This window comes from Lepisosteus oculatus, chromosome 22 (assembly GCF_040954835.1).
Source record: "Lepisosteus oculatus isolate fLepOcu1 chromosome 22, fLepOcu1.hap2, whole genome shotgun sequence".
Lineage (NCBI taxonomy): Eukaryota > Metazoa > Chordata > Actinopteri > Semionotiformes > Lepisosteidae > Lepisosteus > Lepisosteus oculatus.
Genome location: NC_090717.1, coordinates 1,138,436 through 1,166,402, shown reverse-complemented (window position 1 = coordinate 1,166,402; position 27,967 = coordinate 1,138,436). Strand labels below are relative to the sequence as shown.

Sequence of the window (27,967 nt, the reverse complement as noted above, 5' to 3'; positions counted from 1 at the left end):
TGGGAGCTGCAGGGTGACAGAGCTGCTGGCTCTTCCTCTGCAGATGCTAGAGATGATGGCGGAGGTGCCTTCTGACCCCGGTGTTTCCCTCAGCAGCCCCAGATCTCCGCCTCCTGAGTGGGAAGCATGCAGTGGTTCCAGTTAAGCCCCTCGGTTTTTCGGGTTCAGCGAAGCAGGGGGGCTGGGCAGAGGCGTCCTCCACTGTACCGACCTGCTTGTAGGCAGAGGGGCTCCGCAGGGGCGCCGTGCTCTTGCCCGTAGTCCGTCAGTACACGCAGCGGGATAAAGTATAAATGTAAAAAGAGAAGACGAATCGGTAGGACCCCCGCATGTCTGTCCGGCTCAGGCGGCTGCAGGAATGAGCACTCTTCGAGACTCCAATCGCACGGGGATGATCTTGTGTTAGTCTTATCAAACAGCGGAGAAAAAAACAGCGACCTGCCAAACCACAAATACCTAAAAAAAGGAGCACAGTCTCGGGTGCGTTCCTAGCCTTTTTTCCTTTTACTGTTCTCGTCCTCGGCGTTTTCTGCCGTTAGCCACCAGCTGTAACCCCGGCAAGCGGCCGCTGTCAATCACCCCACCAGCAGGGGCGTGATTGGGTGAGCGCGGCGAGGGCGGGGCCCCGCGCCGCGGCGGCCAATGGGGAGGCGCTGCGGGCACGGAGCGCTACCGTGCCGGAGCCGGAGCCGAGCAGGCAGCGCACACCGCTCGGCGCAATGACCACCAACGTCAGGTACAAGAGCCGCATGATCAAATCCGGTAAGCAAACACATCCACCTGCCGGGCAGTCGCAAGGGTTTCGTTCCTCGGACGCCGCTCTCGAAGCCGCCGCCTTGCTTGTGTGTTCTAATGTCATTCCCCTCCTGTCTCCTGCTCTCCCGTCCTGGGGCTGGGAATGAAACCGCAACGCCCGTGCGCGTCTGGGCGTCGCTTCGCACCCCGAACCGGTGACGCGCGTCTGCACCTGGGCATCCGCCGCGGCCGCCGCAGAGGACGGGGAGGTGAGTACGGGGGACGGGTCTGGGCGGCGGGGGCGCGCACGGCTCGGACCCAGCCCGCCTCAGCCGAGCCCCCCGCACCGCGGTCCGGGGGGCGTTTGTACTCTGCTGCGCGTCTGCTGGCGATTTTCGGAGACGGGCGAGGCGCGGGCGGGGGGGGCTGGAAAGGTGCGGCCAGGTTGCCCCCCGGGGGTGCGGGCACGTCATCGCGCGGTGGCTTGGGGGCCGGGCTCGAGGCATCCTTTTGTCTCGCGCCGCGGTCCCTTGCGAACAATGCGCACGGGGCGGCCGGCCGGCGCGTGGCCGCAGCAAGGTGACAGCGCTCGCTCCGCACGCGTGGGGCAAGAGGAGGGGGGGCGGTAAACAAACCGGGGTCCCCCTGCGCACGCACACGTGCTGAGAGCGCTGGGGGGAAGCGGTCCGAGGCTCGGACCTCCAGATGTGCTGAGCGGGGCGGTGACGTCAGCTCGTCTCGGTCGCGGGCATCAGGGAAGCAGGTTGGTGTGACAAGCTGGGGTGAAATCGCGCCTCACGCCGTTTGAAATGAAGCCGCAGTGCAGCAAGTCTGAAGAATGATCTGACAGAGGAGTGCGATTCTTGACGCAAAGCATTTGATCAGTTTTGTCTGTTTTGGACACCGTGGGACAAGCTGTGTCTGATAGTCGGTCACCGTGAGCTGTTTGCACTGTTACTGCGTCCTGGGGCTTCACAGTATTCTTGCAGGACTGTCCTGACCTGAGAAGGGAGCAGGTATGAGCTTGTCTGGACAGTCTGGAGCTTGCAGGGGGCAGTGCTGACCACTGACCACTGACCGGGAGCGTGCGCCTCTCCAGCAGGGCCATGAAACAACTCCAGCTCTACAGACACTGAGAGGGGCTTTCTTGTAAACTGGGAGATCTTCCTTTAAGGACTCCACAGGGCTCTAGACTCTTCTAGTGGAGTTCAGTACACTGACACAGCCCAGTCACAGGGCTCTAGACTCTTCTAGTCCCTGTGGAGTCCAGTACACTGACACAGCCCAGTCACAGGGCTCTAGACTCTTGTAGTGGAGCCCAGTACACTGACACAGCCCAGTCACAGGGCTCTAGACTCTTGTAGTGGAGTCCAGTACACTGACACAGCCCAGTCACAGGGCTCTAGACTCTTCTTGTCCCTGTGGAGTCCAGTACACTGACACAGCCCAGTCACAGGGCTCTAGACTCTTATAGTCCCTCTGAAGTCCAGTACACTGACACAGCCCAGTCACAGGGCTCTAGACTCTTCTTGTCCCTGTGGAGTCCAGTACACTGACACAGCCCAGTGGAGTCGTCTAGTGGAGTCCAGTACAGTGTTTTTTTTCTCTAATGTATTTGACTGTGTTCATATCTGTTACTATACTGAGAGGAAGGCAGAATCAGTTTGAATTGCAAACGATCCTCAGCCACCTGTCAGCGGTGGGTGTGGAGGTTTTAGTACCTTGGCGTAATGCAGCGTCACAGATGGTGTTATCTGCTCGGCACTTCTTAACCTCTCACTTGCAGGCCTGTATCTGCACTCTTCCGGATGAGAGAGATCAGTGAACAGTGCTGGTTGCATCAGCCCTTGCTCTTCCCCCACGTGGTGCAGGTGTGACCTCGGTATGTCTCAAGCAGTGTGAAAGAACAGAAATAGGTTGCTGAGGGACTTTGTACAGGCTGGCTTAATAATAACATCAACTGTAACATTGTCTGCAGGCACCTGAGCCCATTTGAACAGTGAAAGTTATTTGAAGTTCTGCAACTTTCATTTTCATGTCATTGTCTTGGGCCTCAAGACATTGTGTCTGTACTCCTGCGCAGTGGGCTGCTGTCGGTGTTTGTACTCCTGCGCAGTGGCTGCAGTTGGTGTTTGTACTCCTGCGCAGTGGGCTGCTGTCGGTGTTTGTACTCCTGCGCAGTGGCTGCAGTCGGTGTTTGTACTCCTGCGCAGTGGCTGCAGTCGGTGTTTCTACTCCTGCGCAGTGGCTGCAGTCGGTGTTTGTACTCCTGTGCAGTGGGCTGCAGTCGGTATTTGCACTCCTGCGCAGTGCCTGCTGTCAGTGTTTGCACTCCTGCGCAGTGGGTGCTGTCGGTGTTTGTACTCCTGCACATTGGCTGCAGTCGGTGTTTGTACTCCTGCGCAGTGCCTGCTGTCAGTGTTTGCACTCCTGCGCAGTGGGCTGCAGTCGGTGTTTGTACTCCTGTGCAGTGCCTGCTGTCGGTGTTTGCACTCCTGCGCATTGGCTGCAGTCGGTGTTTGTACTCCTGCGCAGTGCCTGCTGTCAGTGTTTGCACTCCTGCACAGTGGGCTGCTGTCGGTGTTTGTACTCCTGCGCAGTGGCTGCAGTCGGTGTTTGTACTCCTGCGCAGTGGGCTGCTGTCGGTGTTTGTACTCCTGCGCAGTGCCTGCTGTCATTGTTTGCACTCCTGCACAGTGGCTGCTGTCGGTGTTTGTACTCCTGTGCAGTGCCTGCTGTCATTGTTTGCACTCCTGCGCAGTGGCTGCTGTCGGTGTTTGTACTCCTGCGCAGTGGCTGCAGTCGGTGTCTGCACTCCTGCGCAGTGGCTGCTGTCGGTGTTTGTACTCCTGCGCAGTGGCTGCAGTCGGTGTTTGTACTCCTGCGCAGTGGCTGCTGTCATTGTTTGCACTCCTGCGCAGTGGGCTGCTGTCGGTGTTTGTACTCCTGTGCAGTGGCTGCAGTCGGTGTTTGTACTCCTGCGCAGTGGCTGCTGTCGGTGTTTGTACTCCTGTGCAGTGGCTGCTGTCGGTGTTTGCACTCCAGGGAACGTGGCTGCTGTCGGTGTTTGCACTCCAGGGAACGTGTTCATGATGAAAGTCAGACTTGCTGATCTCTATTAATGGGAGGAGAGTAGCCTACTGTGCCAAGATGATTACCATATATTTGACTAGCAAAAGAACAGAGACCCCCTGGATATTCCTCACTCAGTAGTTACATAGCTGCTAGAGACACTCAAAATACCTTTCCTTCTGGCAGTTGAAGCCGATCAAGAAATAGCTGAATGAGATCCAGGGATCAGTTAAGTACTATTTACCAGACAGATTTGATGGGCCAGATAGCTGCTCTTTGTCTGTAACTGTTCTTGTGGTCTAGGTGTGGATCGAGCTCCTGCTTGTGACTGTGTGGTGTTTGCTGTTACAGTCGTGCACAGTGCGATTCATGAAAACAAGAAGCAGAAATTAAACAAGGGCAAGGTAATTTAGCTGGACCGTTTTCTCCAGACAAGGGCATTCTTCCATCTGGCAGTGAAATTCTGGTCTCCCTGGCAACTAGAAACAGAGCGAAAGAGAGGACCGGTGCGATTGCGAGGCCACAGCAATCTGCAGACATTTCTCTTCAAGCCACCAGGCTGTTTGTGCTGCCTGTGCGCCGCAGGATTGCGACACGATTCAGATGGGCTGCGTCTGAACCCCACGACCCTTGCATGACTCACACATGACCTTTGACCTCTGATTTGTCCCCGCCCGTCAGAAGACCATCTCATTCTTAGAAAAACACGTAGTTTAAGCGTTTATTTCGGGTGTGCAAAGTCTTCTCTTCCTTTTAGAGTAGAGAACATGCATCTTAACACAGGCTTGCGTAATAGTCCACGTCATGTGGGGATTAAGAAATCGATTATATTGTTTTTTTAGTGTAGTATCGCCGTTGATTTTTACTACACCCACTGGGCCTGGAACAGGTAACTGTGTGCACAGTGCAGAACGAGGAAGTGCACAGGCTGACTCCTCCCCCTCCCCCTGTGTGCCAATCGCCTTTTAACACATCACAGATGCCCCTCCCCCAGCTGTTGGGAGAGGGGCATGTCCTGTGTCCCTGCAAAAGCCCAACACCTGCAAAAGCCCAGAAGGCCACATGCTTTCGCTTAAACGGTGTGCTTATCTGCGTAAATATTATAGTAAAAGGCAGTACAGTTGCACATTCTCGCAGCACTGGGGCCCTGGGTTCAATTCCTGGGGAGCTGTCTGTGTGGAGTTTGCATGTTCTCCTTGTGTCCATGTGGGTTTGCCGCCGGGTGCTCTGGTTTCCTCCCAGAGTCTAAAGACATGCTGCTGGGTTAACTGGCCTCTGGGAGAAAATGCCCCGGTGTGGGTGTGGGTGTGCCTGTCTGCCCTGCGATGGACTGGCGTCCTGCCCAGGCTGTATCTTGCCTTGTGCCCGTTGTTTGTTGGAGGCACCGGCTCCCCCACAGCCCTGCGTAAGGCCGTGAGAAGATGGAAGGATGTTCTGATGAGAACAGTTCCTCACGTACATGCAGCGGTGTAGAAGGAATGCCGGTCAGGGTGGAGGTGCTTTTTAATGCTGTGAAATACTGTAGGTAGAGACAGTCCCCCAGCTCGGAGCGGTCCGACGGCTCTCCCTGGCCGTGGGCAATCCTGCTCCATCCCGTCCTGTTGCCAGGTGAGGAGGACCGGCCGTTCCAGAATTCCTTTCCGAGGCTCGCTCCGGGATTCCGGGCAGCTCCGGCGTGGGCGCCTGTCTGCTCCCGCTGGCTCTGCAGCGGCTGCTGCCCTTGTGCAGAATTCAGCACCTGCAGGCTCTCCTCTGCCTCCGCAGCCCCGTGCTGCAGGCGGCTTTCCTTCAATAAGACATGAAAGGAATTCTCGGAATGCCTTGCGGACGCAAACACACGTGTTCACAGAGGGAATTCAGACGGAGGGGCTTGGGCAACAGGCTCAGGTCTGGGCTCAGGAGCAGCGCTGGTCAGCAAGACAGAGCCTTGCAAAGAGAGCCGCCTCTCTCCAAGGGCCTCCGGCTCGCGCACTGCAGCCAAAGCCCTTGTTGATGTTTGTCAGCGCCCGGCGCAAGACGTGTGCTCCGTCCGGAGCTTCCCCAGAATTGCCCAGATGAGTTTTGAAGGTTCAGGAATCCGAGAAGCGGGCCCTTCAGGCGAGGGCCGTGCTCTGAGCCTGGGTCTCTGGCGAGCGTGTGGCTCTGCACAGCCGGAGAGGTGTCTGCGATAGCTGCAGCTGCAGTGTGTAATTCAAACATTACACAAAACCTAAAGTGGATTGCAGCATTTAAATACAGGACAGCAGACACACAAAACGGGAACCTAGAGTAGCAGGGAGTGGGAGTTGGTGTTTCGTCTGCGATGGGTTCCTCCCTGCCGTAGTCCGGCCAGGCACAGCTGCACGGTTCATGGATTAGTCCGCGCTGAAGCGTCCAGGGGTGCCCTGGGGTTTTTTCCACCTCGACTGGCATTCAACTGCACAGCACTAAAACAAACCGGCAGAAAAGAAATCCAGTGTCTCGCTTTAACCTGGTTACCTCTGATTTACCGCGCTCCGGGACAGAAGGCCGAGCGCCTGCACCATGAGTTACAGCGCGCTCAACCCAGACGATCAGGGGACTGTGTTTCTCACACCAGCCCCACAGTCACTGTCCATCTGGCCTGAGACACTCCTGCCTCTCGTCCAGAAATGAGCTCTGTGCTGTTAGACAGGGCTGAGGGAGAGGAAGTGTCAGTATTACAGCAGGACGCAAGAACAGTTACTAACAAGAGGCCTCGCAGCCCATCTGGCCTGTTCGGTAGTCTGTAGCGAATTCATCCCAGGATCTTGCCCGGCGGTGTCCTGAAAGAAGCCGGGGTATCGGCTTCAGCAACATGGCTGGGAAGCTTGTTTCATAGGGTAAAAAAGTGGCTCCTGTTCTCAGATTTAAATGCACTGTCACATAGTTTCTACTTGTGTCCTCTGGTTCATGTTTCACGTCTTCAGAATGGACGTGCTCAGTCCGTATTCAGTGTGTGCTCACTCTGTGCTTAGTCCATATTCAGTGCATGCTCAGCCTGTATTCAGTGCGTGCTTAGTGCATGCTTCGTCTGTGTTCGGTGCATGCTCAGTCCATATTCAGTGCATGCTGAGTCTGTGCTCAGTCCATATTCAGTGTGTGCTCACTCTGTGCTCAGTCCATATTCAGTGCGTGCTCAGTGCATGCTCAGTCCGTTTTCCGTGCGTGCTCAGTCCATATTTGGTGCGTGCTCAGTCCATACTCAGTCTGTGTTCAGTACATGCTCAGTGCGTATTCAGTGCATATTCAGTGCATGCTCAGTCTGTGTTCGGTCCATATTCAGTGCGTGCCCAGCCCATGTTCAGTCCGTGTTCACTGCGTGCTCAGTCCATGCTCAGTCAATATTCAGTGCGTGCCCGGTCCATGCTCAGTCCGTGCTCAGTGCATGCAGTCTGCATGCTGCTGTGGAGTGTCACCTGCCCAGTCAGGCTGCAGCTCTGGATGACAGCGCTCTGTCTCTGTAATGCACTGACTGTGGACAGTATCCCAGCCAGGGCAGTGAGGTGTAGCACCGCTGGCTTCAGCTCTGAGGCCCAGAGGTCTGTCCGGTGTCGCTCTGTCCCAGGGCTGCTCCTGAGATGTTCTGGGGAGTCGTCATCCTGCTGTCCTCTGTGTGTTTCAAAACTGCCCATGGAAGCCGGGGAAGGGAGTGGACGTGTGAGTGGGCTCAACCAGGGGCCAACCGGGCTCGGCACGGCTCGGCTCGGCTCGGCACAGCTTGGCATTGGAGTGTAAAGAGGGGTTCCCAGCAGTGTCTGCCGTGGGAGAAAAAAAAAGGATCACCGAGCGACAGCTAATTTATCTGTCCAATGAGGAGCAGAAATCCCCTGTCTTGTCCAGGCTACGGGAGTGAAGCAGCTCTCCTCCTTACAGACGTGACTTTTTAAACACTCCATTCCAGGTGGAATAAATTATATCAGATCCCTTTAATATTCCTAACTTCTTCCCTCTGGAAAAGGTTTTAGGGCTCCCAAATGTAGATCAAACACTGTAGATGCAAATATTCACTTGTTCCCCTGAATACAAATAAACGGCAAGGGTAAATGCTATTGCATGTGAACCATCAGTGTACATACAGTGGCGTTTACCCTGGTACAGTATAAACCGTTTATGCTGTAACAAGCTATATGGTTAATAAGTCATGACGTTTTTTGTTGTTGTAACACATGTGCAATAGGTGAGATGTGTAATGTTTTGTGATGTATTCAGATGTACAGAAGCAACGTGCGTCTATATAAAAGTTCCCCTAGAGGACAATAAAGTTTATATCACCTTAAATAGTAAACATAGAGACTGCCTGAGGAAGAGCTTTGTGCTTGAAACGCGCTGCGTTGGGTGTGGGGTGTTGTGTGCTGTTTGCTCCTCGGGCTCTGTTTATTGTTTCGCGCCCGTCGAGGTAGCAAGTCTTTTCTCAATCAAGTGGCTCCCTCCCGCGGCGAGGGACGAGGGCGGACGGTGTCGCCCGTGACCCGCGGATCCAGCTGCCGGGAGACCCTGGGTTTCTTTCTGAACACTTCTCCGCGGTCGAAAGCACGACCGCACGGGATCTGCCCTGAAAAACACGACCGCAGGCTATCTGTGCCGATGGTTTCGTTTATTTGCGTCCCTCCCAAAAACAAAACCCCACGTGCAGAATTTCCGGTTCATTACTTCATGGTGTCATCTAGCAGGGCTCGATGTAAACGCGCGAGGAGCCAGACGTCAAGGCGTGAGACCGGTCCTGCCGCGCATCGCTACGAAACAGCATTTCAGCCCTGAAAATGGACGTCTTGTGGGTGCCCACGTTCTTGTTTGGAGTTATAATACTGCGGCGAAACCCCGCTTACTGTGGCTGCCCGTGCACGGCGGCGCACCGTGACGGTTTCACGACACGAGAGTGGGTGTGAGTGCTGGGGTGCCCTCTCCCTGTCCTGCTCTCGCACGCAGTGAGGCCTCTGCCTGTGCTGGCGCAGGTCGGGACAGCAGGCTGCTTCTTAGCGAGAGCCTTGTGTTTTTTTTTTTACCAGACCGGCAAACACTGGGCCTCTGTTGTGCTGGAAACCCCAAATACGAGCTGGAGACCTGCGCTGTTGGCAGGGTGCGACTGTAGGTGCTGCTCTTCCTGTGGAAGGAATGTAGCGCTGTGTTTTCAGAAAGCTGAAAGCTCTGATTGTCATGCGGCGCGCGCCTGTGTTTCAGGGCACGTGTGTGCGTGTGTGTGTAGGGGGAAGATCAGCGAGTGTCGTGTGAGCTATGAGTCATTGCCTCAGTTCCCCACTGTGAATCTCAGGTGCCCCGGCAGCTGGGGAGTGACTGTGCGTGTCTGTCTGGAAAGGTTTGTGTGTGTGTGTGGTGGTGGTGTTGGGGAGGGGGGGGGGGCAGGCATCGCCAAGGCAACAGAATCCTTCAGTCTTCAGGGCTATTGTGACATCACAGTGAGACATCTGCTCCATTCATGTGTGTTTCCAGCACCCTGCTGAGTGCTCACCCTGCCTTCTAGACAGACATACTCACTGGCCCCAGCAGCTGGTCCCGAGCCCACCCTCAGCCCCCTGGGTCACAGCCGCCCCCCCCCCCCCTCCCCAAGAGGTCGAGTTGGGATGCTGTAAGCCAGAGCGCCTTTGCCCTCTATAAGGGGGTCTTTATTGTTTTGAGCTAGGCCACTGTGTTGCTTGCTTCTGTAATTGCTGACTTGCTGACAGCATTTCTTGGGGCTCAGAAAGATTTTTGACATCATTTCTTGGGCGGTGTGGCGGCTCTGTGGCTCAGGATCTGCGCCTGTGGCTGGGAGGTTGCTGGATTCTATCCCGTGGCCGGCAGAGGAATCCTACTCCATTGGGCCCCTGAGCAAGGACCTTCACCCCAGCTGCTCCAGGGGCGCCGTATAAATGGCTGACCCTGTGCTCTGACCCCCAGCTTCTCTCCCTGTCTGTGTGTCTCATGGAGAGCAAGCTGGGGTCTGCGAAAAGACAAATTGTATCTGGCCAATTAAGTAATCTGATCTCATTTAAAAAGAGGTGTAGGGCGTCTGCTGAGGTTGTTTTTCTCAGCCGCCTCAAACAGGACCAGTGTTCCTCTCTTTTCTTCATGCTCTCATTGCTGCTGCTGCTGCTGCATTATCATTCATATTATCAGGCCAGGGCTGGGCTGGCAAGCAAGCCAGCTGTCTCATTATTAATGAGCGCTGTGCTCCTGGATGGCGTCATTCCTGGCTCTCCGCTGCCCCCTTGTGGGACGGAAGAGAATTGTTCCAAAGCCCGGAGCCCTTCGACACAAAGACCTTTCCCTCTGGAACAAGCCTGTGGGTGTGGCAGCGCTGCCCTGGCAGGTGATGTATTGGGAATCGGTTCGGCTGGGAGCTCTGTGTAGCTGCAGTGGACTAAGGCTTCGGCTTCAGCAGGGAGTCTGGAAGCAGCGGAGGGACTGGGGGCTGTGATGATTTGGGGGTACACAGCACAGCCTGCAGAGCGGGAGCTGTGTGGGTACAGGCTGAGGGAGAGGGGGGGGACGTCCTGCATCCCTGACAGAACTGGGGCGCTGTTTTCCTCGCAGACTTCAGCCACATTGCTGGTAAACCCAGCGCACTGGCGAGCGCTAAAAATAAACAGAAAACCGAATAAAAAGGAACCAGTCTTTGTGCTTTGATACCCACGTAGAGCAGGAGTAGGAGAGTCAGCCTGGCTCACCCAGACCCCTGGGGGCAGGAGCCTGCGCACACCGGCGCTGTCGGACCGCGTGTGAGAGCCCAGGGCTCGTGATAAATCCCGGGCCGGCTCGGGCTGCTGTGCAGGGGGAGTGCGCGCACCCAGCCCGCCCCCCGCCTCACTGTGTCTGCTGCTCAGGCCGGTGACTGGGAGCGCTGGTCCCCACGTCGTCTCGCGACTGGGACCAGCACAGGGCACGCCAAGTCGGGCACAGAAGCCAAGCAAAATAATAATCATAATTAATAATAATTGTTTACACCCTCCTCCACCCCCAGTGTGCAGCCCCACCTGGGTGATGCTCCAGTCCTCTCACACACACCAGCTCTCAGTGGGGAGGAGAGCAGAGGGATGGAGCCAGTTCAGAGGTTTATATGCACAGAGATGTCTAAAATAAACACTTCGGTGTCGATCCCTTTGCCCTGCAGCCTGATTCCTCCAGCTCAGTGAGGGGCCCGCTTCTCAAGGGCAGACTTCCTTTGCAGTGCGCGAATAACACAGGCCGCCATCGCGGTTTCCTCCTGCCGGCAGCCGTGAAAGAACTCCGTCTCGGATGAAAGCTCGGGCTGTTCGCTGCCGGCTGCGCCCCTCGCCTCTGCACCACCCCCCCTCGGAGGCAGGAAATTCCACTCGGCTGGCCAGAATTCCAGCCCTGCTTCCCAGAGCTGGGGGGAGGTCTCTGAGAGGGGGTGGGAAGGAGGGATGAGGGATAGGGATAGGGATGAGGAAAGAGGAGGAGGAGGAGGGCGGATTGAGCGCTTCCTCGGCTCGGCCGCTGCGTCTCCGGGCCCTCTCCCCGCCGGCTCCTGCCTCTGTGGCCATGGACGCGATTATCCTGCAGGAAAAACTGGTGGAGCGTCTGCTGTCTCCCAGGATCAGGAGCAGCCGGGTGAAGGTAGGAGGGGGAGGTCTGGGAGACGGGGAACCGAGCTGATGGGAACTGCAGGCGAGGTGGCGAGAGAGGGGCGAGCCGAGGGCGCGGGTCGGGAAGAGAGGAAGGGGATGCTGGGAGGAAGCGGGGGTCAGGGGTCACTGGCCGACCCAGGGGGAGAGCGAGGGCGAGAGGGAAGCAAAGGTGATGGAGGGATAGAGGAGGAGATTAGGAGGAGGAGAGGAGGCAAACAGATCAACCTGCAGCCTAAAGTCCCTGCAGGACTCCAGTGGGGTTCAGCTGCGAGGGCAGTTGAGCACTGAAGGACCAACAGTGTAACAAACAGTTGTCTGGATGAAAGCCCTGGAACGGGTGGTTTGGAGGAGAAGAGGCTCCTGGCGTAGGATTAAACAACCCTGGGCGTTTGTATGCTCACGTGTGTGTATGTGTGTGCGTGTATGCGTGTGAATGAGTGTGTGCGCACGTATCTGTGCATCTGTTTGAGTGTGTATATGTGCGTGTGTGTGTGTGAATTTGAGTATATGAGGGAGTTTGTGTATGAGTGTATACTGTATGCATGTGCATGAGTGTAGATGCATGTCTGTGTGTGTATGAGTGTGTGTGAGTGCATGCGTGTGTGTGAATGTGTTTGTGTGAGTGTATATGCGTGTGTGTGAATGTGTGTGTGTATATACGTGTATATGAATGTATGAATGTGTGTGTATATGCGTTTTTGTGAGTTTGTGTGAGTTTATATGTGTGTGAATGTGTGTGTGACTGTATGTGTGTGTATGTGAGTGAATGTGTGTGTATATGCATGTGAGTGTATTAGACTGTGTGTGAATGTGTGTGTGTGTGAGTGAGAGTATATGCGTATGTGTGTGTGTATGTTTAAGAGTGTATGAGTGTGCATGTGTGTGAGTGTATAAGAGTGTGTGTGTGTGTGAGTGTATAAGAGTGTGTGAGTGTGTAAGAGTGTGTGTGAGTGTGTGAGTGTATAAGAGTGTGTGAGTGTGTAAGAGTGTGTGTGTGTGAGTGTATAAGAGTGTGTGTGTGTGAGTGTATAAGAGTGTGTGAGTGTGTAAGAGTGTGTGTGAGTGTATAAGAGTGTGTGAGTGTGTAAGAGTGTGTGTGTGTGAGTGTATAAGAGTGTGTGAGTGTGTGTGAGTGTATAAGAGTGTGTGAGTGTGTAAGAGTGTGTGTGAGTGTATAAGAGTGTGTGAGTGTGTAAGAGTGTGTGTGAGTGTATAAGAGTGTGTGTGAGTGTATAAGAGTGTGTGAGTGTGTAAGAGTGTGTGTGTGTGTGTGTGTTAAGAGACCCTGAGCTGCTGGCTGCTGGGAGAGCAGGACTCTGGTGCGTCAGACCCGCCAGCCCTCTCCCGTCAAGGCCCTCTCAGTGTCTGCGAGAGGCTGGCAGGAGCAGCCCCGCGGGCCCCAGTGCCAGCTCTTGTTTACAGAGCGGGCCCGCGGGGCTGGCACGGCCCGGTTCCCCTGGCGCCGGGCTGCAGGACGGCGTGTGCGTGGGGGAGCCCCTGAATGAGCCCTGTGTCTCAGTGTGCAGGCTGGAGGCGCCGGCTGTGCCACCAGCCCGTCCTGCGCCCAGCTGCTGCCGCGTCTCAGGGGTACCAGAGCCCCCGTCTCACTGGGACTCACTGGGACTCTCACTGGGACTCACTGGGACTCACTGGGACTCTCACTGGGACTCTCACTGGGACTCTCACTGGGACTCTCTGGGACTCACTGGGACTCTCACTGGGACTCTCACTGGGACTCACTGGGACTCTCACTGGGACTCACTGGGACTCTCACTGGGGCTCTCACTGGGACTCTCACTGGGACTCACTGGGACTCTCACTGGGACTCTCTCACTGGGGTTCTCACTGGGACTCTCACTGGGACTCTCACTGGGACTCACTGGGACTCTCACTGGGACTCCCCTGCACTGAGGCGCTCGTGACATTTCCTTTAGGCCTGGGCTTATTCTGGCTCCTTTCCTCCAGACCCCTTCCGGGGTGTGATGTCCGGTCTCTCCTGTGGACAGAGTATTCCTGCAGTGGTCTGAGCACTGTGCTGCGCAGCTTTGCCAGTTAGGACATTCTGGGGCGGGACGGCAGTGACTCTCCCAGGTTCGGGACCCGGGGGTCGAGCTGCAGGAAGGATAGTTTTCATTCCAGCTCTACTTTGCTGCTGGGACCCCGCCAGCCATGTGAGGGGTGTCAGGAAGCTGGCCTGCATGGGAAGTGATCGGAAATGATGGATCAGGCAGCTGAAGGCCCTATTCAGCTCTGGTCAATGAACTCCCTGTTCCGGCCTCTGTGTGTCCACACAGGGCCAGCTCAGCCCATAGAATAAACAGACAGAGAGGGGTTCATCGCTCTCAAAGGCTCCCAGTCTGGCGTAGAAAACGTTCCCCAAGCACAGGCACGAGCCTTTCGTTTCTCGTCAATGCGGCGTCTTGTTGCGTGTGAGGAGCTCTCTGCAGGTGCTACAGGACAAGCCCCTGTGACAGGGGGGTACAGTCCTGGTCCTCAGAGGGGGGGCAGAGTGTCTGTAGGTTTTCCTTCCAGCACAGCTCTTGACGAGCTGAACCGGCGGGTTATTTTTCATAACTGGACACATGTAACAGCCTCTCCCTGCTCTTCAGGTGCTGCGGGTTTAGAGGAGGCTGGGGGAAACCTGCAGATATAGCGCCCTCCCCCCCTCCCAGGACCGGGACTGCACCCCCCTGTCATAGGGCTGTGTGGAGCGTGCTGGGGCGCTGGGGTGAAAGGGGGTGCCGAGCAGCCCTGGCTGACCCGCTTTCTCTGTTGATGGTCGGTCGAATGCCCAGTTGGCCCGCCTGTCCTCTCTAGACCTGGGTATGATATCTTCAGGGGTGGCAGTGCAGCGTGTCTCTGGATCGGCCCTGGGCCGGTACATTCTGTATGTCCAACTAAACCCTTTCCAAAGACTGGGGACACCTGGAAGGTACTGATTGCTTTAAGCAAGAGATTTGTTGGACGAGAAGATCTCTGTTCCTCGAAGGCCGTGTGGTATTTAGAGTTTTATTCTCAGCAATCGACACATGACCTGATCTAACAGATCAGCCGCTGAACTGACTGGACTCGGATCACTCCCACGTCTTCAGAAACTGGCGGCTCGGAGGTAAACCCCTAATGCCGGGACGGGGAGTCCTGAGGAGCCGGGATGCAGATCCCAGCTACCATCCCCTCCTGCTCCAGAGCCGACAGCCAGCTCGGTGGTGTCGGGGGTCCAGTGCGCAGCTGACCAGAGACCCCCTGACCATCGAGAGGCGGAGGCCGGGAGCCCTGACGAGTCCGGCTTCAGTCGCAGGATCCATCAGCACAGTTGATAAATGAAAGTCCTGCGCACTCGGTCCTAACTGTCTGCCTCTCTCTCTCTCTTTTTTTTTGGGGGTGCCAGGAGAAGCAGTATGTGGGGTTCGCCACCCTCCCCAACCAGGTGCACAGGAAATCTGTCAAGAAGGGCTTTGACTTCACTCTCATGGTGGCAGGTGAGAGACCCTTGGTCTTGGTCTGAGCGCTCCGCTGCGTGGCTGTCCTGAGGCGGCTGTCACGCCTCTATGCAGTTTCATGGTGATGTAGTAGTGCAGGAGTAGCGGCTACTGATTGTCTACCTTTCCTGTGGCTTATGTGCTGCCCAGCCGCGCTGTCAGGGCATAGGTCCCTGGCGCCTGTCAGGCAGCTGAGCTCACCGTCGCCGAACAAGCCTGAGCGTCCTTTCACTGTGGTCACCGGTCCAGTCAGTCTGGGAGATCTGGGGAGCAGAGGGGCAGTCTGGGAGATCTGGGGGGCAGAGGGGCAGTCAGTCTGGGAGATCTGGGGGGCAGAGGGGCAGTCTGGGAGATCTGGGGGGCAGAGGGGCAGTCAGTCTGGGAGATCTGGGGGGCAGAGAGGCAGTCAGTCTGGGAGATCTGGGGGGCAGAGGGGCAGTCAGTCTGGGAGATCTGGGGGGCAGAGGGGCAGTCTGGGAGATCTGGGGGGCAGAGGGGCAGTCAGTCTGGGAGATCTGGGGGGCAGAGAGGCAGTCAGTCTGGGAGATCTGGGGGGCAGAGAGGCAGTCAGTCTGGGAGATCTGGGGAGCAGAGGGGCAGTCTGGGAGATCTGGGGGGCAGAGGGGCAGTCAGTCTGGGAGATCTGGGGGGCAGAGGGGCAGTCTGGGAGATCTGGGGGGCAGAGGGGCAGTCAGTCTGGGAGATCTGGGGGGCAGAGGGGCAGTCTGGGAGATCTGGGGGGCAGAGGGGCAGTCAGTCTGGGAGATCTGGGGGGCAGAGGGGCAGTCAGTCTGGGAGATCTGGGGAGCAGAGGGGCAGTCAGCCTGGGAGATCTGGGGGGCAGAGGGGCAGTCTGGGAGATCTGGGGGGCAGAGGGGCAGTCAGTCTGGGAGATCTGGGGAGCAGAGGGGCAGTCAGCCTGGGAGATCTGGGGGGCAGAGGGGCAGTCAGTCTGGGAGATCTGGGGGGCAGAGGGGCAGTCTGGGAGATCTGGGGAGCAGAGGGGCAGTCTGGGAGATCTGGGGAGCAGAGGGGCAGTCTGGGAGATCTGGGGAGCAGAGGGGCAGTCAATCTGGGAGATCTGGGGGGCAGAGGGGCAGTCAGTCTGGGAGATCTGGGGGGCAGAGGGGCAGTCAGTCTGGGAGATCTGGGGGGCAGAGGGGCAGTCTGGGAGATCTGGGGAGCAGAGGGGCAGTCAGTCTGGGAGATCTGGGGGGCAGAGGGGCAGTCTGGGAGATCTGGGGAGCAGAGGGGCAGTCTGGGAGATCTGGGGGGCAGAGGGGCAGTGTGGGAGATCTGTGTTAGTCCTGCGTCTAGCTTCAGGCCAGCTTCATGGGCTCCTGTGTTGTTGTTTCCCAGGGGAGTCTGGGCTTGGAAAGTCCACTCTGGTCAACAGCCTGTTCCTCACAGACCTGTACAAGGATAGGAAGCTCCTCAATGCAGAAGGTTGGTGTCTCTCTCTCCTTCCTCTTCTCCTCCTTCCTCTCCCCCTTCTCCTTCCTCACCTCCTCTTGCTCTCCTCCTGCTGTTCCTCTCCTCTTCCTCATCTCCCTCTCCTCCTTCCTCCTCATCATCCTCCTGCCCCTTGACGTGCTCTTGTTTGCGCAGAGCGGATCAGCCAGACGGTGGAGATCACCAAGCACACCGTGGACATCGAGGAGAAGGGCGTGAAGCTGAAGCTCACCATCGTGGACACCCCTGGGTTCGGGGATGCCGTGAACAACACTGAGTGGTGTGTGTCTGCAGCGCCGTGGGGTTCTGGGGTCCCCCAGGCTTGTGGGCCCGTGATGATTCACTGTTGTAGCCTCTGTCACGTGGTCTGAATTACTCCTCAGGCACAGACTGTGCACGACTTGTCTTCTGCTGTGGCATCAGCTGATCGGAAGTGCAGCTCAGTTATGGTGATGAGTTCAAAGGTGCAGGGATTTCATGTAGGTTCAGAATTGAAAGTGTCCCTCCAGCAGTGGTGGAGTGGCAGGGTGGGGGTGAGGGGTTTGACAATAGTGCAGACTGCAGGGTGAGGGTTTGACGAGGGAGCAGACTGCAGGGTGAGGGTTTGACGAGGGTGCAGACTGCAGGGTGAGGGTTTGACAGGGGTGCAGACTGCAGGGTGAGGGTTTGACGAGGGAGCAGACTGCAGGGTGAGGGTTTGACGAGGGTGCAGACTGCAGGGTGAGGGTTTGACAAGGGAGCAGACTGCAGGGTGAGGGTTTGACGAGGGTGCAGACTGCAGGGTGAGGGTTTGACGAGGGAGCAGACTGCAGGGTGAGGGGTTTGACAAGGGAGCAGACTGCAGGGTGAGGGGTTTGACGAGGGAGCAGACTGCAGGGTGAGGGTTTGACGAGGGTGCAGACTGCAGGGTGAGGGGTTTGACGAGGGTGCAGACTGCAGGGTGAGGGGTTTGACGAGGGTGCAGACTGCAGGGTGAGGGTTTGACGGGTGAAGACTGCAGGGTGAGGGTTTGACGAGGGAGCAGACTGCAGGGTGAGGGTTTGACGAGGGTGCAGACTGCAGGGTGAGGGTTTGACGAGGGTGCAGACTGCAGGGTGAGGGGTTTGACGAGGGAGCAGACTGCAGGGTGAGGGTTTGACGAGGGTGCAGACTGCAGGGTGAGGGGTTTGACAGGGGTGCAGACTGCAGGGTGAGGGTTTGACGAGGGTGCAGACTGCAGGGTGAGGGTTTGACGAGGGTGCAGACTGCAGGGTGAGGGTTTGACGAGGGTGCAGACTGCAGGGTGAGGGTTTGACGAGGGAGCAGACTGCAGGGTGAGGGTTTGACGAGGGTGCAGACTGCAGGGTGAGGGTTTGACGAGGGTGCAGACTGCAGGGTGAGGGTTTGACGAGGGTGCAGACTGCAGGGTGAGGGTTTGACGAGGGTGCAGACTGCAGGGTGAGGGTTTGACGAGGGTGCAGACTGCAGGGTGAGGGTTTGACGAGGGAGCAGACTGCAGGGTGAGGGTTTGACGAGGGAGCAGACTGCAGGGTGAGGGTTTGACGAGGGTGCAGACTGCAGGGTGAGGGTTTGACGAGGGAGCAGACTGCAGGGTGAGGGGTTTGTCAAGGGTGCAGACTGCAGGGTGAGGGTTTGACAAGGGAGCAGACTGCAGGGTGAGGGTTTGACGAGGGAGCAGACTGCAGGGTGAGGGGTTTGTCAAGGGTGCAGACTGCAGGGTGAGGGTTTGACAAGGGAGCAGACTGCAGGGTGAGGGTTTGACGAGGGTGCAGACTGCAGGGTGAGGGTTTGACAAGGGAGCAGACTGCAGGGAGAGGGGTTTGACAAGGGTGCAGACTGCAGGGTGAGGGTTTGACGAGGGAGCAGACTGCAGGGTGAGGGTTTGACAAGGGTGCAGACTGCAGGGTGAGGGTTTGACGAGGGTGCAGACTGCAGGGTGAGGGTTTGACGAGGGAGCAGACTGCAGGGTGAGGGGTTTGACAAGGGAGCAGACTGCAGGGTGAGGGTTTGACGTGGGTGCAGACTGCAGGGTGAGGGTTTGACGAGGGAGCAGACTGCAGGGTGAGGGGTTTGACGAGGGTGCAGACTGCAGGGTGAGGGTTTGACGGGTGAAGACTGCAGGGTGAGGGTTTGACGAGGGTGCAGACTGCAGGGTGAGGGTTTGACGAGGGAGCAGACTGCAGGGTGAGGGGTTTGTCAAGGGTGCAGACTGCAGGGTGAGGGTTTGACAAGGGAGCAGACTGCAGGGTGAGGGTTTGACGAGGGAGCAGACTGCAGGGTGAGGGGTTTGTCAAGGGTGCAGACTGCAGGGTGAGGGTTTGACAAGGGAGCAGACTGCAGGGTGAGGGTTTGACGAGGGTGCAGACTGCAGGGTGAGGGTTTGACAAGGGAGCAGACTGCAGGGTGAGGGTTTGACGAGGGAGCAGACTGCAGGGTGAGGGTTTGACGAGGGAGCAGACTGCAGGGTGAGGGGTTTGTCAAGGGTGCAGACTGCAGGGTGAGGGTTTGACGAGGGTGCAGACTGCAGGGTGAGGGTTTGTCAAGGGTGCAGACTGCAGGGAGAGGGGTTTGACAAGGGTGCAGACTGCAGGGTGAGGGTTTGACGAGGGAGCAGACTGCAGGGTGAGGGTTTGACAAGGGTGCAGACTGCAGGGTGAGGGTTTGACGAGGGTGCAGACTGCAGGGTGAGGGTTTGACGAGGGAGCAGACTGCAGGGTGAGGGGTTTGACAAGGGAGCAGACTGCAGGGTGAGGGTTTGACGAGGGTGCAGACTGCAGGGTGAGGGTTTGACGAGGGAGCAGACTGCAGGGTGAGGGTTTGACAAGGCCGTTGTGTTTTGACTTGGCCCTCAGCTGGAAGCCCATCACGGATTACATCGACCAGCAGTTCGAGCAGTACTTCCGGGACGAGAGCGGCCTCAACAGGAAGAACATCCAGGACAACCGTGTCCACTGCTGCCTCTACTTCATCCCGCCCTTCGGACATGGGTGAGCCTCACCTCTGACCTTTGACCCTTCACACTGCCACCGCCTGGTTCAGCACCTCCCCCTGAACCTGGCTCGCCCTCTCCTTCGTATCGCCGCTGTGTTCCTTATAATATTTTAGATAGTTGGATTGGGATAACAGTAGGATGTAAATCCGTTTCCAAATTGTCCAGTAAGCGTTGATTATTTCAACTGGCAGTCCAACAGCTTTTATGGTGAATATCAGACATCTTTTGAGTCATCATAAGATACAGTTTATGATTACTTATTAATAAAACCCTTCCCTGGTGATCAGAGATGGGAAAGATGATTCTCTCTCCCAGTGACTCCCAGTGACCCCGAGACTTGTGATCTGCTGACAGAGCCAGCCCCTCCTCCCTCCTGCACCTCTGTGGTGTTATAGAGCCCCTCAGTGTAGATTTAAACAAAATGAGCAATTCCTCTCATGCTCAGCCACTAAATGAGCTCACAGGATGGGAGTACTGGTCTATGGACAAGTGCTGTCGGTGGATTATGAGCAGCAGTATAGAGGTTGAGTGTAATTATAGGGCTCTAGTGTAAATTTACAGGGTGCTGTAGGAGTGCTGTGTAATGAATACTGTATGTGTAGGTAGATGTCTGTTATGTAATGTACAGAAGTCTTGTTTGTATGTTTTGGAGGCTTCTGTCTGTGTAAATCGTAGCTGCTGGGATGAAAGACACACGTCTGTCTCTCCCTGTGCTTGGTGCCCAGGCTGCGGCCAGTGGACGTGGAGTTCATGAGAGCCCTGCACGAGAAGGTCAACGTGGTCCCCCTCATCGCCAAGGCCGACTGCCTCACGCCCAGCGAGGTCAAGAAGCTGAAGGACAGGGTGAGAGGGGGCGCCCCCTGGCAGAGCCAGGCCAGTGCACCCCCACAGCCGGGGCAGGCCCGCGAGGGGATCCCCCAGTCTCGCGTCAGTGTGGGTGTCCTCTGGCTCAGCCCTTCCCTGAACAAGCAGGTTCCCTGTGTCAAATCTCAGCTCCTTAAAGACGAACTGTGACACTATTTTTATATATCCGTGTTTGAAAGAATCAGCATTGCTAAGTGCATTTCAAACCACAGTAAAAGTAAAATGTACCTTGTAAAACCTCCAATTTACATCTCAAAATAGACAATTTCCAGGTATGTGCAGTGCTAAGTTCTGAGATTCAGAACGAGGCAACAAAACTTCCGGTAACGTGTTGTGGCCTTATTATATTGTAAACAAGCAGGCTTGTGAATAGAAATATTGCTCTCAACTTCCAGATTGTTAGGACAAACACTATTTACTGGTTAACTCTGCTTGCAGATCACATTGGAACATTTCTGCAGCGAAATGTCTGCAGCACAGCCTGTATTTATTTGCTTTACATCACAGTACATCAGTCATTACAGTGACTAGTGAGCAGGAAGGGCTGCATCACGTCACAGATCACACAAATTCTCGCTCTGGCCCGTGGTGAGGCCAGGGGTTTGCAACACCATGCTAACTAAAAGCACTTTCACAAAGTTCACGATTTTGAGTTTTAATTCGGAATTTGTCAAAATCTTTCTAGAACATCAAATAATTTATTTTGTTGCCGAGATTTAATATCCGACCTGGGAAACTGGGACTGCGGTTCCCCTTAAAATCGGTCCCCTTCACCCTCTGTCCTTCTCCTCCTGTAAACCCAGATAAGGGAGGAAATCGACAAGTTTGGGATTAAAGTCTACCAGTTCCCAGACTGTGACTCGGACGAGGATGAGGAGTTCAAGCAGCAGGACAAGGAGCTGAAGGTGAGAGGGGTAGGAGGAGGAGAGCAGGCCTGCGCACTGCCCCACCTAGAGGGGACAGGTGGCATTGACAAACAGACACTTTCTGCAGCTTTAGCGAAGCCCTCCGACGAGCTGTGTGCACTGCCCAGCTTCATTTACCCACAGGCATTGTAAACTCCCCTGAGAGCGCGGGCCGCGGGTTCGAGCCGCGCCTGTGTGATTAGCGAGCTGTGTCTGGGACTAGGGTGTGTGAAGCGCAGTGGGACCCCTGAGGACAAAACGCTGGAGTGACCTGCAGGACAGGCGTGTCCATGTGTCTCTCTTGTCTCTCTCGCTCCGGGCAGGAGCCGCTCTGGGTGAGCTGAGCTGTGTTAGGGGCGATTCCAAGTGAGACAGGAATGATATATATTGTTAAGGTTTTTTACAGAATCGGTGGCAGGAATTCTGCTGCTGAAGTTTTTCCACTCCTTCCTCCTTCTCACTCTTCCTCCTCTCTCTCCTCTTCCTCCTATTTCTCCTCTCCTCCTCCTCTCCCTCTACTTCTCTTCCTCCTATCTCTGCTCCACTCCTTCCTCTTCCATTCCTCCTCTCTCCCTCCTCTTCCTCCTCGATCCCTCTTCCTCATCCCCTCTCTCTACTCCTCTCCCTTCTTTGTAGGAAAGCACCCCATTCGCTGTCATCGGCAGCAACACCATAGTGGAGACCAAAGGTCAGAGAGTTCGTGGGCGCCTGTACCCCTGGGGTATTGTGGAAGGTAAGACACCTGTCTTTTTCTTCACCTACCTTTGCTCATAGACACATTTACCTCCGAATTCAGGGGTTCCCGAACTGGCTCAGCACAGGAGACCCCATTTCTCTCAGTTCTGCTTTTACCAGATGTGTGTGTGTGTGTGTCTGCAGTGGAGAACCAGTCACACTGTGACTTTGTGAAGCTCAGGAACATGCTGATCCGCACCCACATGCACGACTTGAAGGATGTGACGTGTGACGTCCACTACGAGAACTACCGGGCGCAGTGCATTCAGCAGATGACCAGGTCAGTGCATTCAGCAGATAACCAGGTGCTCAGTGCATTCAGCAGATAACCAGGTGGCCAGTGTATTCAGCAGATAACCAGGTTAGTGCATTCAGCAGATAGCAGGTGGTCAGTGCATTCAGCAGATAACCAGGTGCTCAGTGCATTCAGGAGATAACCAGGTGCTCAGTGCATTCAGGAGATAACCAGGCGGTCAGTGCATTCAGAAGATAACCAGGCGGTCAGTGTATTTGGCAGATAACCAGGTGGTCAGTGTATTCAGCAGGTGACCAGGTCAGTGCATTCAGCAGATAGCCAGGTGGTCAGTGCATTCAGCAGATAACGAGGTGGTCAGTGTATTCAGCAGGTGACCAGGTCAGTGCATTCAGCAGATAACCAGGTGGTCAGTGCATTCAGCAGATAACGAGGTGGTCAGTGTATTCAGCAGATAACGAGGTGGTCAGTGCATTCAGCAGATGACTAGGTCAGTGTATTCAGCAGATAACCAGGTGGTCAGTGTACTCAGCAGATAACCAGGTCAGTGCATTCAGCAGATAGCAGGTGGTCGGTGTATTCAGCAGATAACCAGGTGGTCAGTGTATTCAGTAGTTGACCAGGTAGTGCGAGGGAACAGGACGATGGTTCCTCTCTACTACTACTACTAATAATAATAATCATAATCATAATCAGGGTGAGCGCCTCCCATTGGCCCCTCTAACACCTCTTCCAGCAGCAACCTTGTCTTTCCCAAGAGGTCTCCCCTCCAGGTACTGGCCAGGCTCACACCTGCTGAGCTTCAGTGGGCTGCCAGCCGTATTGCAGGGTGATGTACCTGTAGCTGCTGGCCCACTTGAAATTCGTCTGTTCAACCTGAACCTAGCTGTGGTGGCAGGGGTGGGATCTGCACACAGGATTAGGTGGGGTCTGACCTACCCTGATGTAGAAAGCCCCTGCAGTCTGAATTCGGTCTGTCACTTGCACGCCTTTCTGCTTTCCTAGCTGACAGGTGGATCCCGATTGCCTGAGGACGAAAACAGAAACCAGGAGTTTTATTGCTCGCAAGACGGCAGCAGTCTGTCTTTGAGATGTTTACGCCCTGGGTCCCTGAACCTCCCCCTAATAAGCAGATGTCTCACCACAACACTGAGTTTCTCACTTTCGCTAATGACTGTGAGGGTCTAGCCCAAGCCTGGGTAGACAACCTCCCGTTTACACTTCGAGCCTTTGAGCCCTTATGTATGGAACACAGCTTCCAAACAGGTGAAGCCGGTGCTCTAATAACCTGGAGCAAATGTAGCCGATTCGTTTTCTCCTTTTTCTGGAGCGTGTTGACACCGCCCTCTGGTGGCCGAATCCGGCTTTGACGCTCCAGATCCAGCTTCTCTGTGACACTTGCCCAGTGTATGTGGTTTTAACGCCATCAACCTCTCTCAAGGCTTCGCAGTGTTGCCTCCCTACAGCTGCCTGATCCAGCTGGTGAAGTGATTCGATTAGTGAAAGGAGCGGGTGAATCCCCAGGTGTGAGCTATTTTTACAGATGATGCAGTCAGATCTACAGTATGATCTTAAGAAGCTGGATTTGTGAACTCCCATCCGGGATGAGTCTAGAAGGGCACACAGTTTCACCCGTGATGCTTTTGTGCTCTTAAGTGAAAAATGGATTCAACGCCGCCGAGGGGTGATGAGAAAGCTGACAGCAGACAAATATATCTGTGTCAAACACGAGAGACGCACGCTGTCTCAACAAGGCTGCAGCAGGGATATTTCTTCTCGAGGTTCGGGGGGCAGCAGTAACTCTGTACTGGGAGCAGTTAGGGCTCCTTCCCAGTCCTGCACTGAGCCCGAGCCTCCCTCCCTCTCTCCTCCTCTCCCCAGTAAACTGACCCAGGACAGCAGGATGGACAGCCCCATTCCCATCCTGCCTCTGCCCACCCCGGACGTGGAGACAGAGAAGCTGATCAAACTGAAGGACGAGGAGGTGAGTGTGGGGACAAGGGGTGTCTGTATCTCTGTGTCGGCATGTCTGTGTGTGTGTGTCAGCGTGTCTGTGTGTGCGTGTATGTCTCTGTGTGTGTGTCAGTGTGCGTGTATATCAGTGTGTGTAGATCAGTGTGTCTGTGTCAGCCTGTCCCTGTGTATATCAGTGTGTGTATATCAGGGTGTATCAGTATGTGTAGATCAGTGTGTGTGTGTCAGCCTCTCCCTGTGTGTATCAGTGTGTGTAGATCAGTGTGTGTGTGTCAGCCTGTCCCTGTGTGTATCAGTGTGTGAGTGTGTGTGTGTGTAGATCAGTGTGTATACCAGTGTGTGTGTGTGTGTGTGTAGATCAGTGTGTGTACCAGTGTGTGTGTTGATCAGTGTGTGTGTGTAGATCAGTGTGTGTACCAGTGTGTGTGTAGATCGGTGTGTGTGTGTAGATCAGTGTGTGTACCAGTGTGTGTGTGTAGATCAGTGTGTGTACCAGTGTGTGTGTGTGTGTGTAGATCAGTGTGTAGATCAGTGTGTGTACCAGTGTGTGTGTGTGTAGATCAGTGTGTGTACCAGTGTGTGTGTGTGTGTGTGTAGATCAGTGTGTAGATCAGTGTGTGTACCAGTGTGTGTGTGTGTGTAGATCAGTGTGTGTAGCAGTGTGTGTGTGTGTAGATCAGTGTGTAGATCAGTGTGTGTGTGTAGATCAGTGTGTGTATCAGTGTGTGTGTGTAGATCAGTGTGTGTACCAGTGTGTGTGTGTGTAGATCAGTGTGTAGATCAGTGTGTGTGTAGATCAGTGTGTAGATCAGTGTGTGTGTGTGCCCACAGCTCAAGCGGATGCAGGAGATGCTGGAGAGGATGCAGCAGCAGATGCACGAGCAGGAGCAGTGAGCCGCCTCGCCCGTCACGGCACGAGAAAGACAGACTCCACAGACCAGCGAACCTGGACAGAGCCCCTCGGCGCTGGCCGACCATCTCCTGTAAATATTGCGTGTTTAGTCCATGGTTTTCCCAGGAGCATGTTCTGTGTGTGGTGTCCAGAAGCCTTCACCGGCACAAAACAAGATGGACAAGACCTCCAGCCGACTTTAATCTGTACGTGCCGTCCGTTTTAAAACAACCACGTCGACGAGGAGAATAATCCTGTATGTTCTGATATTTAAACGAGTCTCTATTTATGAATATGCTCAAATGTTTCTTAATGCGCATTCAGGGTCTGGACTGCTCTGAAGAGTTTTTGTGTCCCTGCTGTCCCGTGGTCCGCCGTCTTTGAGAGCTGTGTTGTCAGTTGTGGATCTGTGCCCAGGTCAGCTCTTCTCGTCACCGTGCGAGAGGGAGAAAAGGGGGTCTCGGACCCCCGGGGATCACCTCGAGGTGTTGTGTACAGAAGGGGCCGGACTGACAGGTGCCCCCCGGAGGAGTCCGATCGCCAGAGGGAGCCGTGCTCTGTTCTGAATACTGTGAAGCCCAGACAAGCCAGAACAAGTTTAAACCTTTTAACGCAAGACTGGGAAAACGTCCTGTTTCGAGAGCTGGAATCTAATCGCATTAACTGCTTCGACACTGGCCGTGTCATTCTGTGTCTTTATTTTTTCATGTTTAAATGTGTGAGTGCACTTCTCTGGAGCCCAGGAGCCAGATAGCTACTGGTACCCTACAGTCCTCTTCTGCTGTCATTACCAGATCAGCCAAACGCTACACAATTCACTGTGATCACAGTGATATTACATGATATCACCATATCATATCGTGGTATTTCAGTGCCAAAACACACAAAACCCCCCAACTCACTCCAGAGCTCACCCATTCAGTTAAAATCTTGCATTGCTTGTACAAAAACTTCGCATTCTGGCAACTTAAATTCATTGACCGTGAAAACATGCCAGTCTTTTCAGCTCACACATTCGGTTTCCAGCTCCATGCAAAATAATTTCATACGCAAGATGGAGTCCAACTCAACCCATAATTTGGCCAAGGAAGCCCAGACATTTCCTGTTTATTTCTCTTACAGCGGGCGGCTCTTGTCAGAACAGTTTGGCGGTTTTGGGATGTAGGGTGTCACTTTTACACACTTGAAGGCAACAGCCCCTCCTTCATTTAATTCCAGCTCATTGCCGACGCGATTGGATTAACAGTATTACATTTTTAAAACTGGGGTTACAGCTGCATCTGGGCCTCTTGAGTGGAGGTGCTGTATCTGCAAGATACGTTTCGGAGAATGGAGAGAGAAGTGTTAAATTATTCTAGCTAACGTTTAATTAAATAGACTAAGTAATTTATTTGGGTGGTAATTAAACAGGGGGTCCCGAGGACATTGGAGGGGAAGAGTTGGCCTGTTTTCATGCGGTTCGCCCCTGATTGGCCCAGCCGCAGCTGAGAGGACCAATCGCCTGCCTTCCTGTGGCTCTGTGTGGGGCAGACTCGCCCGCCTGCCCGTGATCCCAGTGCTTGTGTGCTCTTAGTGTCTCACGCCTTCCCGCCGTCCGGCTCCCAGCGGTTTCCCTTGCTACAGTAGCCCTGCCTGCAGTGCGAGAGCCGTGCACATGTTTGTACCTTAATAAAAAAAAAACTCCTGTCTCCTGAGTTCGTCTGGAGGCTTAATTTCATGGTGTGCGTGAGAGCGTGTTTCCATGAATGTATGACAGTCTGAGTCTGACTGTATATGCGAGAGTGTGTGTATGCGTGTGTGAGTGTGACTGAGGACTTTTCTGGACACTCCACTCAAAGCACTTCACAGGTATTGAGAAATCCCACAACTGCCACCAGTGTGCAGCCCCACCTGGATGATGCCCCAGTCCGCTCCCCACACACCAGCTCTCAGTGGGGAGGAGAGCAGAGTGATGAAGCCAGTTCAGAGATGGGGGTTATTAGGTGGCCATGACTGGCCAGGACGCCGGGGTAACACCCCTACTCTTTTCAAGAAACACCCTGGGATTTTTAATGACCAGAGAGACAGGACCTCCGTTTTACGTCTCATCCGAAGGATGACACTATTTTACAGTACTGTGTCACTATACTGGGGCATTAGGACCCACACAGACCGCAGGGTGAGCGCCCCCCACTGGCCCCACTAACACCTCTTCCAGCAGCAGCCTTAGCTTTCCCAGGAGTCTCCCCTCCAGGTACTGACCAGGCTCACACCTGATGGGCTTCAATGAGCTGCCGGTGGTGAGCTGCAGGGTGATATAGCTGCTGGTAAATGTATGTACAGTGTGTGTGTGACTGTGTGTGTATGTGTGAGGGTGTGTGTGTGACTGTGCATGTACAGTAGGTGTGGGAGTGATTGTGTAAGCTTGTGTGTGTGGTGTGGGTTGGCCAGCATGAGGAAGAGACGGTTTCAGCTCTCTGCTGGTTTCTGACATGTCTGTTAACACTGCAGTTGTTCCCAGCTCTCTCCTCAGGAAGAGGCTGTGCTGAGTCACCCCTTATCTGGGCCCAGGCTGCAGATGGAAGTGTCCCTTGCAGTTTCCTCGGGCTTCAGCCATCAGCGTTATCACAGCACTGGCTGTGCCACAGGGCGCCGACGCCCGCCGCTGTGTGCGCCTGTCATCACAAACAGGGGCTCTGTGGCCCTGGATCTGCGCCTGTGGCTGGGAGGTTGCGGGTTCGTATCCCGCGGCCGGCAGAGGAATCCTACTCTGTTGGGCCCCTGAGCAAGGCCCTTCACCCCAACTGCTCCAGGGGTGCCGTATAAATGGCTGACCCTGCGCTCTGACCCCAAGCTTCTGTCCCTGTCTGTGTGTCTCATGGAGAGCAAGTTAGGGTCTGTGAAAAGACAAATTCCTAATGCAAGAAATTGTATAGGGGCCAATAAAGTGATGTTAAACATGGAATGAAACAAATTGAAGTACCAGGCTCTCGAGTGCCACCTACTATACACTAGATGAAACTACAATTTAGTCGAAGACATTAAGAAA

The 27,967-nt window shown here is 55.0% G+C and overlaps 1 protein-coding gene across 2 annotated transcripts; it reads left to right on the top strand.

The window, feature by feature from the left end:
• Window positions 1-908: 908 nt before the first annotated feature.
• On the top strand, window positions 909-26,633 carry septin5a (septin 5a). Of its 2 annotated transcripts, none has more exons than XM_069182133.1 (11): window positions 909-1,004; window positions 14,782-14,872; window positions 16,232-16,318; window positions 16,481-16,604; window positions 19,177-19,311; window positions 20,042-20,159; window positions 20,984-21,085; window positions 21,722-21,818; window positions 21,965-22,100; window positions 23,955-24,057; window positions 24,879-26,633. In XM_069182133.1, the coding sequence occupies exons 2-11, from the start codon at window positions 14,863-14,865 to the stop codon at window positions 24,939-24,941; spliced, it is 975 nt and encodes a 324-aa protein (XP_069038234.1). In that variant the 5' UTR covers window positions 909-1,004; window positions 14,782-14,862; the 3' UTR covers window positions 24,942-26,633. The 2 variants fall into 2 exon arrangements, with proteins under 2 accessions (XP_069038234.1, XP_069038233.1); XM_069182132.1 differs by lacking the exon at window positions 909-1,004 and adding an exon at window positions 11,194-11,382.
• The last annotated feature ends 1,334 nt before the right edge of the window (window positions 26,634-27,967 follow it).